Source organism: Etheostoma cragini, chromosome 1 (genome assembly GCF_013103735.1).
Source record: "Etheostoma cragini isolate CJK2018 chromosome 1, CSU_Ecrag_1.0, whole genome shotgun sequence".
Taxonomy (NCBI): Eukaryota; Metazoa; Chordata; class Actinopteri; order Perciformes; family Percidae; genus Etheostoma; species Etheostoma cragini.
In genome coordinates this window covers 29,400,480-29,415,535 of record NC_048407.1, presented here as the reverse complement: position 1 = coordinate 29,415,535, position 15,056 = coordinate 29,400,480, and the positions used below count along the sequence as shown (strand labels likewise).

Here is a 15,056-nt window from a genome sequence, read left to right as displayed (position 1 = left end):
GTCAAACTTTCATTTAAAAGCATAATTAAGACAGAAGCGCCACTTTTAAGATTCACTTTATTTTAGTTTTCAGTCAAATGGCCTTTTGATGGAGTGCTAGGGGCACTTTTATGATAGAATCAAAATTGCTATTTTTTAAACACTAAGATGGCTCAACACAACAGAACACTTTACTCGAAGTATCACCAGGGGCTCTACACATGAACTCCAGCATTGAGAACAGCATTGAGAACATTGTTTCATAAAAAGAAAGGTTTTAACAACTCACTGTAGCTGTTGGTTTTTCCGCTTGCCACCACCTCTGTTTTTTAAAAAACTATCTCTGTACACAAACTGTACTTTGAGCAAAGTTTCAATTTGTGTCAAGCCTTCTTAGTGTTTTAAAAACAGTGATTTTGAAAACGAAAATACAGTAAATCGTAAAAGTGGTGCTTCCGTCCTAGTTATGCTTTTAAATGAAAAGCAGACCCTAGGTTGCATTTTGCTTTAAGTAATGGACAATTTAATGTGTGGACCTGATGATTATGTTACCAAAGTTATTACAATTCATCTTCAAGGGGACATACAGAAAATGCGTGTAATCCAATAGATGCAAACGATGAGATTAAAAGAGGAAAAAACTGAACATAACAACATAAAAGAACCAGCAAGTATTCAGTCTGTTTATAAAAATGTGTATAGAAGTGACAGAACATGTGTAACCACAAGGCCCTGCCCCTGCCTAGTCCAAGATAATCTATAAGTACTTCATCTTAAGGTTGCACACATTTCATAATTAATGACATTTTCACTGTCAGTTACATCTTCAACTGCCTGACCTATATGAACTAAGGTGTGTAGCGATGTAAGCACTGCTGTACGTCACCTGTCTGTACGCTCCCTGATAAATGTTCACCCATACAAACTCTCTGACTTTACTCACTTGAAGTATCCAGGCAACAGTCAAAACAACTCCTCAAATGTCATTTCTCTGAGAAGAACACTAATGGAAATAACAGTCTCCTGATTAATATCCTGTCAAACATGTGTGTATTTGAGGTTCTGTCTTTGTGTTGTAGTCCTTGACTGACAGGTAATGCAGATGTAAAGATTAAATGACCTCAGGTAAATGTAAGAGGTCGAGTTGGGATTATTTGACACCCATCTTGAACAATGCTTAACATACTTTTTTACATCTGTTTAAGAAATACCTTGCTTTTGGGCTAATAGTATATCTGATTGATAAAGCACCTGAAGAAAATATTGAGTAAATATAAAGGTCAAAATCCTTTGTGGTGTTGACGAGTTGGCTCAGTTGGTTGAGTGGGCGCACATATATAGAGGTTTACTCCTAGACGTGGCGGCCGCAGGTTTGACTCCAACGTGCATGTCATTCCTCCTCTCTCTCCCCTTTTTTATTTGTTGCCTAATCAAATGTTCTTTCAGTGCTTTGACTGACTTTAATTAAAGTTCTTTTAAGGCAGCAGCAGGGTGAGTGGCAGACCTGTGTATTAGTTCTATTGGTAACACGGTGACACAATGTTGCTTATGTGATTTTTCACTGACATCTTTATATATATACAGTATATATATATATATATATATATATATATATAGTGGGAGTTAGGAGGGTGGGAGGGGTAGCAATGTTGTTAATGTTGACACATGATAAAAGTATTGTATTGACAGACTAGATGTAACTATGTTGATTGATGTAACAAAATATATATGTTATCAAAATGTCGTGAATTGTCACAGCCTCCTTAATCTCCTTTCAGTTCCTGGGGATCAGCATTGTGAACTGAACTGCCGGGCTATAGGGTTCAGGTTCTACGTGCGACAGTCGGAGAGGGTGATCGATGGGACACCATGTGGGCTGAATGATACTTCTCTCTGCGTGGCGGGAAAGTGTTCGGTAGGCCACTTCCTAAACCCTTCTTTACTTGAGCCTTTTAGTCACAAGCCAGTGTCTTTACTTCCTTTACCCTATGACTCTGCCAATTTCTACCAGGTTCATGGTGTGTTTGAATATGTATACCACAAAAAAATACATTCACATGTTTTGCAGAAAATGCAAACATGAGCTTCCTTAAGCTTTGTTTTTACAAGTTGACAATGTTGGATAATAGCGTTCTTTAAGTTTTCTGTCAATTTAAGTGCAATTAATAAGCGGACATGAAGGATGCATTAAGATCCTGTAAGTTTACTGTACTTACATGTACGTTATTTAGCATGGACATAAATGTCAAAATCGATAGGAGATCACTAATTTGATCCACATTTGCATCATGAATGAGCAGATGGTACACATATTTTGGTCAACACTTTATTTGGATGGTTCCATGATACAGTCTTGGAATATGGTTCATGTTTGACAATGAGTCATTTGTCTATTATATACAGTATATTATATCTCTGTCTCTATTCAGTAAGTAAACCATGACCATACACTAATAGTAACCCAATCTGAAGGTTTAATCCTAACCCAAACATTATAAATAAACCCAGTACATTATTTAAATGGCATGACATAGTCAGTTGATTATAAAAGATGTAAAAGAACTGGACACTTGATCTCTAGAATGACTAGCATGTACTGTAGGTACAGTATGTAGCAATGGCTGGGACCAGCAGAGGGCAGCATGGCATCAGAGTGAGGATTCTTTATATGTGATGTGGAGGAGTAAAGTGGTGGTCAGGAGGAGGTTTCTACCCCCTTGGGCCTAAGCAGGAGACCTGGGATCTCAATATAGGACATATTTCTACTTCTGACCCTGTATTTAATACACACCATGGAATCATACCTGGTAGCACAGAGTTGGAGAAACATAAGTTGCTGTGTTAGCCGGCTTGGCTAGCTATGTATTGAGTGCGCTGGATTCACTTTGACATTCTTTTAATCAGGGTTTAACTAGAAGAAATATGTTGGAGAAGGAGCTCATTTCCAGTTGGTTGTGCTGACCTCGCTCTGTTAACCCTGAGTATTTCCCATGCACTGTAATCCGGAAACAATCTCAACATTAACATTTAATCAAGTTAGAAAGCCCTCTAATCTCTCATTTGGGTCTTGATCACATTTCCACTGTTAACACACATGACATGATGATCCTTTGCGTGGGAAGTGTTGATTTGTTTTTATAACGGAAACTACGTTGTAATTCATGAGTCTGAAAGTAGGAATTACACAAAAATGTTTCTGCAAGTGTTAATTATTTTTCCCCGACTCAAACCACTGGCTGATTATTTAAGGATTCAGATTCATCAGCAATTTTTCAGGCAGATTTTTCAAAAAGTTTTCTCATCACTCTCCCAGCTTTCTCAGCTGTTCCAGCCATTTAAACAGAGGACCCCCCACATGAGGATGGAGTCAGGGGCATAGCACAACATTATGGGCCCTGTAGAAAGGCATTTTCTACTCCCCGCATCTACAGCTATTCATTCTAACATCTTTTTGGTCCCTGCTGACATGACAGAGTTTGATTTCTGTTTATTTAGATGTCAGAGCAATACGTCTCTTTACAAAGTCAAAGTCCACTTTTCACTGACTGGTTTCTTTGTCACATTTCCTACAAAAACGTTATACGTTCTTTTGCCTCAACCTATTTATTTTGGCTATTTTCCAGACCAGTAACAGTGACAAAGAGATGTTAATATCATCTCAACACTTGTCTATTTAAGTCTGAACTAACAGAACTAAAACACTTCTTTACTATAAAGATCAATTCAATTCAGTTTTATTTATAGTATCAATTCATAACAAGAGTTATCTCGAGACACTTTACAGATAGAGTAGGTCTAGACCCCACTCCAGAATTTACAAGGACCCAACAGTTCGGTGGGTATCTCATACACAGCTGCTGCACAAGCTGGTGCACTGTCCCTGAGGCACTAAGTAGTGATATACCCTGAAATACCAAGGACTCTATTACCTCTGATTTAGATCAGAGCCAAACCATACTATAATGTATTTCTAATTATTCAAACAGGTCAGAGCCTGTCCTTGAACAGCACAGAGATACTGAAGTACATATTTGTGGAAGCTCAAAACACATTGACATTGTCAAGAAACAACTAGTCTATCTTCACGTTCTACCTCCAGGATTACTTCTTTGCTGCAGGAAATTCAGTGGATTAATGAGTACTATTGTTGACTGCTCCTCAGATCTCTGCAGGGTAAAATGAGACAGCGAGCTAATCCAATCGTCCAATCTGAGTTTTCTCTAGCACAACTATTTTGCAGCGGCTCTGTGCGGAGTTTAGCACTGCCCATGACAATTCTGATTGGTTTAAAGCAATGCCATTAAACCAGAGCACATTTTTCTCCCATCCCCGAATGCTATGTGGAGTATCCAGACTCTCCTTCAGCGCTCTTTGGAGGAGTGTCCGGCAAAGCGAGACTAAGAAACAACTAGTTGTCCAACTGTATGCATTTTTATTGAAGAAAAAGGATTATGTTGAACCTTTCCTATTTGTACAAATAGAGGTGATAGGTGATGATAGGTGTAAATATTTTATTCAAATCAAACATTTAAAGAATTAATTTATATTAATTTACTAGTATACACCTACTGTTGTACAGTTATTGAAAGCACACATAAAAACTTTTATGGCATTTTCCAGAGGCTAACATAATAAATGCTTAACTTGGTTCTTGGCTGCAGGTTGGGGCAATGATCTTATTTTAGATACTTAATCACAAGAAAAATAAATTGAAAGCATTTGGAATGTACTCTGGTTTTAGAGGGAAATGTGGCTCAATTACCTTGACGCTCTGGTGTTGATTACAGTGGAAACACTGACTTCTATTTTACAGCCCACAGTTTGTGTGGTCCCTGATACTTCTCCCTGACACCTTTCATGCTGCATGAATAACAACCCAGCTCTGTCAATTTGACCTTTGGCTCTTGGTGCCACTTTAGATGCACAGCTCAGATTTTTAAATCTGACACAGTGACACCCTCATATTGGGCTAAGTCTCGCACCTATGTAACTAATGTACCTTATAGTTTTGGACTGTAGCAGCGCTACAGCTTTTGTCTGATGGAGGACTGATATGATTTCTTCCTCATCTCATGCCTGGACAGTTGTCCAGCTTTTATGCTGTAAAGGCACCCCCAATGCTTGCCCTGCACTTTCTGAGCTGGGATGGAGTGAGGGTGACATGGTTGCTAGCAGTTTGACCTATAACAAAAAGGTTTCATTGCTCTTGTCCATCAAAAAGGTCTGCACAGTTTAGAAAGTGGGCGTGTTTCAGGGGTTGTTTCCATGTTGGTGCACTGTCCAGAGTGCCCACACAGATTTCAGTAGCATGCTACATTTTGCTTTCCCTTATGATTTGGAAAACAAACCATTTTTTATTTTTTAATATAGTTTTCGAGAGGGGTTGTCTCAACACTTATGACTTTTATTGTTGGGCAGATTTCTTACAGTATCTTCATTATTTCTTCCCCTTTGTGCTGGATGAAGTTAGTTCCTTTCTCACTGTCTGTGGCCTCTGTACAGTAGTTTAATGATATCTTAACAAAATCAAGAGTCTATTGCCCTGCTTGCAGCTCTTTGAGGCTGTAGGTGAAGTAGCGCTTTGAGATAAATGTAAACATACTGACAATGAGAGTGCTAACATACTGATGATAAGCAGGTAAAATGGTTACCATATTCATCATCTTCGTTTTATCATGTCAGCATGCAGACCTTTTAGATTAGAGCACTAAACACAAAGTGCAGCTGAGGCTAATGGGAATGTCATTAGTTCTATTTCACTTGATCCTGATGATCACCACAGTGATTGCAGTTCATCATGAGGGGAACATGAAAGTAAATGGCAATCTATTAGTGTTTATTTTGTCAGACGAGACAGGACTAAATATGTTCATCAACAACCTTTTTTCCCGTGACGAAGGCGAGACGATGACGAGGCGCACCAACATACAAAAACGGGAGGAAGCCCAGCTCGATATAAATCCAGACGCGTTTAACAAAGTTGCATTCAACAAAAATCATTCAACAGGTATATTTTGTCAGGTAATCATGCCAATATTTGAGATGTGTGGAACACTATTTGACTGAAGTGTTTATCACAAATAATCTCAGAAATAATTTATTTAAAAGAAAAGACTAAAATGTTTTTACTAAAACTTGACTAAGGTACCTGAGTTCTCTTTTGACTAAAACTGGACTAAAATGACAAGACTTTTAGACAACTAAATCTTGACAAAGGGACATTTGGCATAAGACTAAGATTAAATTAAAAATAGGTGACAAAATTAACACTACAATCTATTCAATACTTCATAGTCAAGATGTTTTACTAAAAGCTAAAACAACATCTGATGGTGCTAGCTGAAAAATTAGGGTATCACCCAAATCAGTAGGAATTGAGTACTACGTAATTTTAGTTAAATTATAGGATTATTAATATCTATGATTTTTGAGAGTTATGTCAAGTATATTTGATATCTAGATATCCTTTGATCCTTTAATTCTTTTGGATCACCCAAATTTGTCTTGAAACGCTGAACATTTCCTATTAATCACACGTGAATATGAACATGTTGAACTAGCCAGCTCTTGGCCCTGAAACTTCCCTGGATGTGGTTACTCATTTCAGATGAACAGGGAAAGAAAGATCCCTTTTTGGTGGGATTTCCATTCAGCTGCGACTTCTCTCTCTTTATACCAAGGAAGTGCATTTGAGAAGGGTGTGTGTATTTTTAAATGCCGATCACTGACCCCACACTTCTCTGCTGGCGGTAGTGGGCATAGCTAAGGGTAGAAATCGATATACTGTAGCTTGAACTTCTCTAGACCCAGTAGTTGGTTTGCACTACTTCCTTCTGCTCTTTACAGTTAGGTGGTAGACGATGATGAAAGAAAACGAAAAACGGTTATGAAAGCGAAGTTGAAATCTTGTTAATACACGTTGATGATAAAAAGTAGCATGTTTTATTTCAGGTTATATCAGTCTTAATGCTCAACGATAAGCAGTGCAACATTTAACTACCAGATTTCGACATGGATTTTGACAAACATGACAGATAAAAATGAGGCTACGTCTGACCCAGTGCAGTGTTGAGGTCTCAGCATCAGTCATCCCCTGACTGGCATGTTTCCCAGCACCCAGAGCGAGTCTCAGGCCCAAACTCATCAAACAACATCCTAGGCCACTCCTCACTTCTCTCCTCTGACAGCTGCATCTGTTTTATGCATTCCCCGCTGAGGTGGACAGACTGACTTGTTAAAAGGGAGATGACTGCTTTGATATATAACCAGTCTGGTGAAGACTAGTGTAGATACCTGAATCCCATCTCTGTCACGACAAGGCCGAGCTGCACGCTCACAGGGTGTTCCCCACCATTACCCACTGCAGATGGTTATCATGTCAGCAGGGCCTGTCGTCAGTTATTGGACATGTGCAATAACAGTTATGATGGGTATTTGCTGAGGAAAGATAGATGCTGCCTTTAGAATTAGTACTTGTGATATCAGTCTAGGAATTTTGACTCATACTGCATTCATTTCTATTGACCTGCATTAGCAATGCAAGCTGGGATGACAGTGTGGGGTGATCAGTCAGCCCATCACTTTGAGAATTAAATATCTGTATTTTGTACAGATGTTCATGGTACCCAGATGATGAATCCTTATGATGTGGATGATATCCTAATGACATGGATGGTCCCCTGATTTGACTTCTCCTTTAGTGCCAACATGAAATTGAAATTTGTAGTTTTTAGTGAAATGTATGGATTTATTGGCTGGATTGCCATAAATTGGTGTAGACATTCATGCTCCTCTCAGGATTAATTGAAATTAGGTTGGATGTTTACCAACCTTTTATCTTGCAACATTATCAGATCTTGGTCTTTTGTAAATGAAACTTTAACAGTTTGTCAACAAAGGTTATCTAACAGAACTTCCTGAGACTTGCAATTACAAGTAATTATCATCATCGAGTGATAGTGTAACAGTTGAGCACATGTGCAAAGGTAAGTGTGTTCTGATGGAGTTCTCTGTAGAGTGGAAATGGACATATCAAACATAAAACATAAATGAAGACAAATATAGAACTGTGATACCTAATGTATCCCTTGAATGAAGATGGGCCTACTGTTCATTCTAGCTCCCACAGGGAGTCAAAGTTCAGGTTCAGAGAAAAAGCAGCAACACTGGAGAAGACAAATGGTGTTTGAGAAGGTAACACGTGAGGGAGATGACAGATTGATGTCTTAGTTTGGCCTAAACCTCCTGGATCTTAATGGGTCCTTTACGCTCCTACTGGCTCTTACTGGACCATGTCAGCCCTAACTGGCTCTGTGTGACCTCTGAACTCCGGTAGGCTTGAGTGCTCTGGGTTCGGTGGTCAGACACTTGTTCTGCACCACTACAGCTCATAAAGGTTTTTGTTTAGGAGAAAGGGGAGTGTTTAACCTTGTGAATGGGGCCTCCTTCAAGCTGTGAAACAGTAGAGTGTCTGCATTTGATGGGATCTCCATTTGATGTGTTTCCAACACTGCTGGTTCCTCTGTTTATATCCTGTTTTTTTACGTGGTCTGGTAATTTCCTCTGAGTATGTTCTCCTTAGTCCTGCCTTAATTCCCTCTTAGTCCTGTTTGTTAATATACAAAAAAAATGTAACTAGTTTATTTGAATGTTTGTATGAAGGGCAGTCATTACTCTCAGGCTTTTTGGTACATTAGCTGGGTTATATTTGCATGATACCACATGGGACTATTAATTCAATTCAATTCAATTCAATTTTATTTATAGTATCAATTCATAACAAGAGTTATCTCAAGACACTATACAGATAGACCACACTCCAGAATTTACAAGGACCCAACAGTTCTAGTAGTTTCCTCCAGAGCAAGCAACAGTGCGACAGTGGCGAGGAAAAACTTCCTTTTAGGCAGAAACCTGAAAACTATTAGGGGACTTTATGATTAGTAAAAAGAAAGCCAGTGTTCAGCTTGGTGTTGAACTTCCATTTCCCGGTCATATTCTGGCAGCACAACAACAGCTGGGCCAGTGCCTTCAAATATTGGTGTCAGCTGAAAAAAGGAAGCATCAGATCCTTATAATTTTTTTCTTAGTCTTAATCACCATCCAAAATACCTTCGCTGGATCAGCGCAGATAAAGGAAGATTGTGCCCAAATGTAGCAACATCTGAAACATTAGAAAAGTTGACTGTGATTTTTTTTTTTATATGCTCAACATTTGTTATTATGGGTATTTAGTTCTGCTTTATCCGTTATTCTGTGAATCCTTTCCATTCTCACATTGTGGGAGTCTTTAGCCTTGTTATGATCATTAGGCATCTACTCACAATGTGCTGACTCACGATATCATGATGATGTGTGGTTCTGTGTGGAGACTAATCATGTGTACAGATAATAGCTGATAATATGGATGGATGATGGTGATTCGGGGACAGTTGATGTATAGTGACCCACGTGGCTGACCCACAACACGTTGAGCTCTGCAGTGGAGTGTGTTTTAAGGGCAAAGAGCAGCCAGTCCCAGTGTCCGGTCTCGGAGACTTATTTATGAGGGTGCACTATACAGATACGAGGTTGTATTTTTAGCTCTTAGTGGTCACACAGGTCTTCCTCTGACAAACAGCTGTTGACAGTGATTGGTTGCTGTCTGTGTGACTGTCAATTGAGGAGACAGTTTAGCAAATTGTATGCCTCATCGGTTTGTTTGGAATGTCTGGAGCACTCAATGTGTGGTCAGCGCTCACTGGGCACTAGGGTTTTAGGGTCATTTGATAATAAGATAAGAAACGTAGGTGTGAGTGTGTGTCAGTGTATGTTGCACTTTTGGTACAAAAGTCTGAGAATGGTATGTGAGACACTTTATGTGCATAATAAAAGTAATGAATTATGAATGCCTAATTGTGTATTTCTATTTCAGCCTGTGTTGGAACTAGAAGAAGCTGGTGTGTGTGTGTGTGTGTGTGTGTGTGTGTGTGTGTGTGTGTGTGTGTGTGTGTGTGTGTGCGTGCGTGCGTGCGTGCGTGCGTGCGTGCGTGTGTGCGCTTGTACGTGTGTAAATCTGTTACTAAGAGTGTATAATAGAGTGTGTCGAGGCTGTAGGTTCCCTGCTGCTCAGGGTCAAACCCCATTGTAAATCAGATTCTTATCTGATGGCGTCTAATAGCTTTATCAACAAAAGGCAGGCCTACAGCAGGTGTTCAAAGATATTAAACACCAAAAACAAATGAGTTAAGACTTCAGATTTATTTGGCATATGTGTTCATTGTCTTGTCAGTCACAATTTTGTGTTACACGATTATTGAGTAAAAAACAGGTTTTTGAGCGTTAACAGGCAACAGTCTTTGTCTGTGATCTATTTTCAGTTGAGTACAAAATGGTGATACCAAATGTTTAAGCCTTTATCCCATTCCCATATCCCATTATGTTGCAAACATATTTCAAAAGGAAAGACAAACACCATATATATATGTTCTTTTGGCTAGAAACTAAATTGATCATTTACACCATATTTAGCAGTTGTAGGGAACTCTTCAACTTTTACCATAACACCTGGTAACTTTGCTTGTTTTATTTCAGAACCAAAAATAAGTGTTTTAGTTTTTCCCAAGTAGGGATAATCTATTATCTTTCTAAGATCCTCTCTGAGGGTATTCACAACTACTGTTTATTCTTTATATACTACTTTCTCAACACCATTTAAAAAAGATTGCATTAGGCATCTGCTTTAAAGTCATATTAATGAGAATAATAAAGGGCACCAGAAAACTACCCTGTGGCATCCCACATCCTATAATTCTTGACTCTGAAAATGTGTCATTAATATCAACAATTGTATTATGATTTGATGGGTAGAGTATGACCATGAGTCACCACTGAACTGCTATTCTGTGATGCTTTTCTATAATCAGAGTGTGGCAGTTGTGTGTGCTTGAAGGGTGTCACAAGTCTACCAGTATATTCATCATGTGAGCAAGATGATCAACAAATCACTGAGATTCCAATTACTTGCTATAAAACTACAGAGTGAGACTGGATTAATCTACTTCACACATCTATGTGGCACTGCTCTTTGATTCATAATACTACCTGTCAACTACGACAATGACAAGTGGTTGCTTTCAGCTGTTGTATAGTTTTAGGTCTGTGCTGGAAAGTTACATAAACCATTTCCTATCTCTTCTGGAGACTGTTATCCATCGTTGGAGCAGTGGCTTCCCTCAGCCACACCTTGCCCCTCCTAGCCCAAATGTCTTCTCAATCTGCTTTATTCATTAACCCACCTCCCTCCACTGTGCTCCCGCATTTTTTGGTCAAATACATTGCTCAGAGGAAACAATCATGGGACCTACATGCCTTTGCTGACTAATATTTTTCCCAGGTGCACAAAAATTTGTTTTTTCTTCATACTTTTTGCCTTTTTTAACTTTCACTGTTTTAGTTAACTAGCAGTTCTGGATGAAATGAATGGAGATGTTGGAATATGATTGAAAAGCAACAGAGATGTGTTATAAATTGTGAATATGGTTGCAGAAATGAAAAAGTATGCTTGCAGTGCTTCAAATAAATCCGAGGGCTCTGCATGTATGATGTAAAAAATAAGAAGAGTAGTTGAAGACAGCTATTGTATGAGTGTACATTCACTGAGTAAACATATTATGAAAATATAATGTGTATTTCCCACTAGAAATGTAATCAAAACACATTTTTATACAGAAACTAACTGAAAATATTGATTTGTTTTTTCACAAAAAATGAGAGAAACATGTTTTTTGTTCTTGCGGCAGGAATCTTGAAAGTCATGTGAAAAACAATAGGAAAAGAATAAGCAGGAAAAAATGCAGCAGTCATACAATTCAAGGTCAATTATTGTAACCCCTCAACGTTATTGGACATTGGACCAACATAGTCAGGGAATATTTTTGTATGAGACTGGGTTGGAGTCTGTGTCTGCTGGACACTGACAGCGTACAGTCATTTTGAGCCCACCTGCTGTAGAGCATGTCTCTGATGTGTGTGGGTTGGAGACTGGAATCAGGCGCCTGGAGCCCAGGTTGCTTCAGGGTTGACCCAGTTGTTGAATGAAACAAAGACCCCAGGGTGTACTGGAGATTCAGTCTTGCCTTGCGTGACCTCTGGGCGCTATGCCTCCTTAATCAGATCTGTCCAGATCAGAGGCAGATCAGTGAAGCAGGAAAGGATGTTTGTTGGTTCATCACGACAGACGGGCTGCTGAAAAGAGCCGTTCCCCTCCCACACACCTGCAGCTGTGCTGTTTTGACAGCTTACTGTGCATACTGTACACACAGGGTTGGAGGATGAGGGGCTAACTCTGAAAACAAAACTGATTGAGTGAGCCATTCACAATTTCAGTCTACTACTGTTTTTTTTGGAGAAAGTCACATGCCTCTCGCAGGATGAAGTTGGACAGATTTGTGTGTGTGTCTTAGTTGCAGGTGTGAAGATGTTTGTTTCTTGCTATGCTTCCTTGCACTCAGTGCCTCTACTTGCTCTGTGAAACAGCTTTACAGAATATTAGGAAAGGTCACAGAGTGTGATTTATTATTAAGTATAGTGCTAACATGGACATCATTGCTAAGCAAATATTTTGCAATCTGTTCAGCTGACTTGTGTGAGTGCACACATTAATCTACAGTCCCAAGCTTCATAGTAGCTGTTCATTTTATTGGGGATCTGCGAGCTGGTGTTTAAAACATCCTCCTTAAGGACTGTACTTTTTTCTCATTTAAATTTTTATTGAATTCTTAATAACAGAGTATGTAAGTACAGGGTTGGTCATACATTTCAGAATCTTGGCATAAACATACTACATGTCACAGAGGAAAAATATAACTGGAAAAATAAAGTAAGACATATAAGGGGGAAATACAGTCTACAGACAGACAAAGAAGCTATGCTGAATTTAGTGTCTGCTTTCTCAGGTTGAGTTTTGATTCACCCTTGTGTAGGTCCAAAAAAATTTCAAAGAGGACATCCCATTCTGCTTGTTTGTCGTCAGTTTGTGAAGCATAGACTCATAAGATGCTGTCTCCACCATTGCATTAGTCCAGTCTTTCAGATTAGGAGATAAAGCGGTTTTCCAGTGTCTTAAAATAACTCTTAAAGTTTTGACCAAGCCCACCATAATGACAAAAGTTCTTTTTGATATATTCGGTATATATGATCTGTCCCCTAGTAAACATACGGCAGGAGTCAAGGGAATCAATGAACATGACCAGCTACTCAGGAAGTCCACAACTTTGATCCAAAATTGATTCACTAAGGCACCTTCCCATACACAGTAAAGAAACGCTCCTACCTCTGTTTTACACTTCCAACACATAAAATTATTAATCAGTTTCATTCTATGTAGTCTCACTGTTGTGTGAACTTCCCTGAGGCCTATTTGCCACATTTGATGGATACTAATGCAGCGGCATACACCTGGTATATATACTATATGGGACCTGTACAAAAATGGACAATTCATGTCTCATGAGGAATTATCACATCAATTTAAACTTACAGGTAAACAACATTTTTGAAGCACTTCCAAATCAGGGACTGTGTAAAATCTTGAATTGGTACTGGTTTAGAAAATGATATTTTGGAATATCTGAATGCGCCATAGAAACGCTGTATGGCCTCACAATTATATAGACTAACAAACCATTTGGTAAGGGGTGAGTGCTCTAATGTGAAATTGGTATGGCAGAGTGACCTGAGAATAAACTTTACACAGGATAAATGGTTGGGGGTACTAGCGGACTATGGAAAGTGTGTAAGAGAAGCAAGAGGGTCTGTCACTACAGCCAAAATATCATCAGCACATAGCAACAATATATGTTCCTGTACCCCACCCTCTGCTCCCTAATGTCTCCCATTAATCCTGATAATAACCGCCATTGTTTATAGACAAATTACAAACAATAGAGGGCTCTAAGATCAGCCATGGCGAGTGCCTCTAGACAGCCTGACAAAGGGTGATATAACTCCATTGGTAATTACTGCTGCTATTGGTTCTTTATATAATGTCTTTACCCATTGAGAGGAATCGGGACCAAACCCAGAATGGGAAAAAGCTGAAAGAGAAAGCTCCATTCCACCTCATCAAAGGCAAGGACTGTACTTTTTACATCTTTTACAAATTTTGTATGCTAAGTACTGTATATGCTTATTACTGTACTTGTCATTCAAGGAACAACTATTGCAATGACAATTTGAAAGTGTGCAATTTTTAAATTGCAACAACTGTAATTTTAATTATTACTTGCATAACAACTATCACCAGCAGATAACGTGATATCTTAATAAATAGGTGATGAATTGGTCATTTCTTCTTTTAGAATACTCCTCTATTTACTTACAATAAAGTAAATGGTATTTGTATATGAAAGAAACCTTGAAAAACTTTGAAAAAAATCAACGGCATTATTGTCATCATAATGTGTATTATATATTTATTTATAAAATTAAATTTATTTATATATTGATTATGCTTGGTACAAGCACATCTTTCGTAAACCGTATAAAACACAAATAAATGCCTGGAGTTGAATTTTGAAGAAAATATATTATTATTTATATATTTACAACAGCTACTACATTGGTTGAAAAATGTTTAATGAGATATTTTTGTCAAATTCTTTAGCCCTTGACATTCATGTTGAAAAATGTGGAAACCATTCTGACACTGGGCAAATGCCCCCTTCATTAAATGAAATTAATAAAATCTATTTGACATCATATGTATTCCACTGTTAATTATTCCATAAATTGTCTCATTAAAGTGTCTCTGGCTTGCTCTGATATGATGTGCTATGCAGGATAGGGTAAAGATAAACCGATTATTCGGCCATTAACCTTCCAAACTTAAAGTGATTTGACTTAGTATGTTTATTTGAATGGTTTCTGGTAGAGTCATTTTAAGAAAAGTAAACAGCAACATTATATTCATAAGGGTGAATGACCTAGAGCAAGTGTTTTATAACAAGTAAGGTATACAGTGTATGCATATCATACAAAAAAGATTCAATATGTTGTAAGTAAAGTATTTAATCATTTTGTTTTCTTCTTTGTATTTT

The 15,056-nt window shown here is 38.3% G+C and overlaps 1 protein-coding gene across 3 annotated transcripts in view; it reads left to right on the top strand.

The window, feature by feature from the left end:
* Positions 1–15,056, top strand: part of LOC117947188 (thrombospondin type-1 domain-containing protein 4-like) — a 45,454-nt gene that overhangs the window by 7,221 nt on the left and 23,177 nt on the right. For all 3 annotated transcript variants that reach the window (XM_034875867.1, XM_034875859.1, XM_034875850.1), the window contains exon 7: positions 1,758–1,894. In XM_034875867.1, the coding sequence (XP_034731758.1) occupies positions 1,758–1,894 (137 nt within the window). The remainder of the gene's footprint in view (positions 1–1,757; positions 1,895–15,056) is intronic.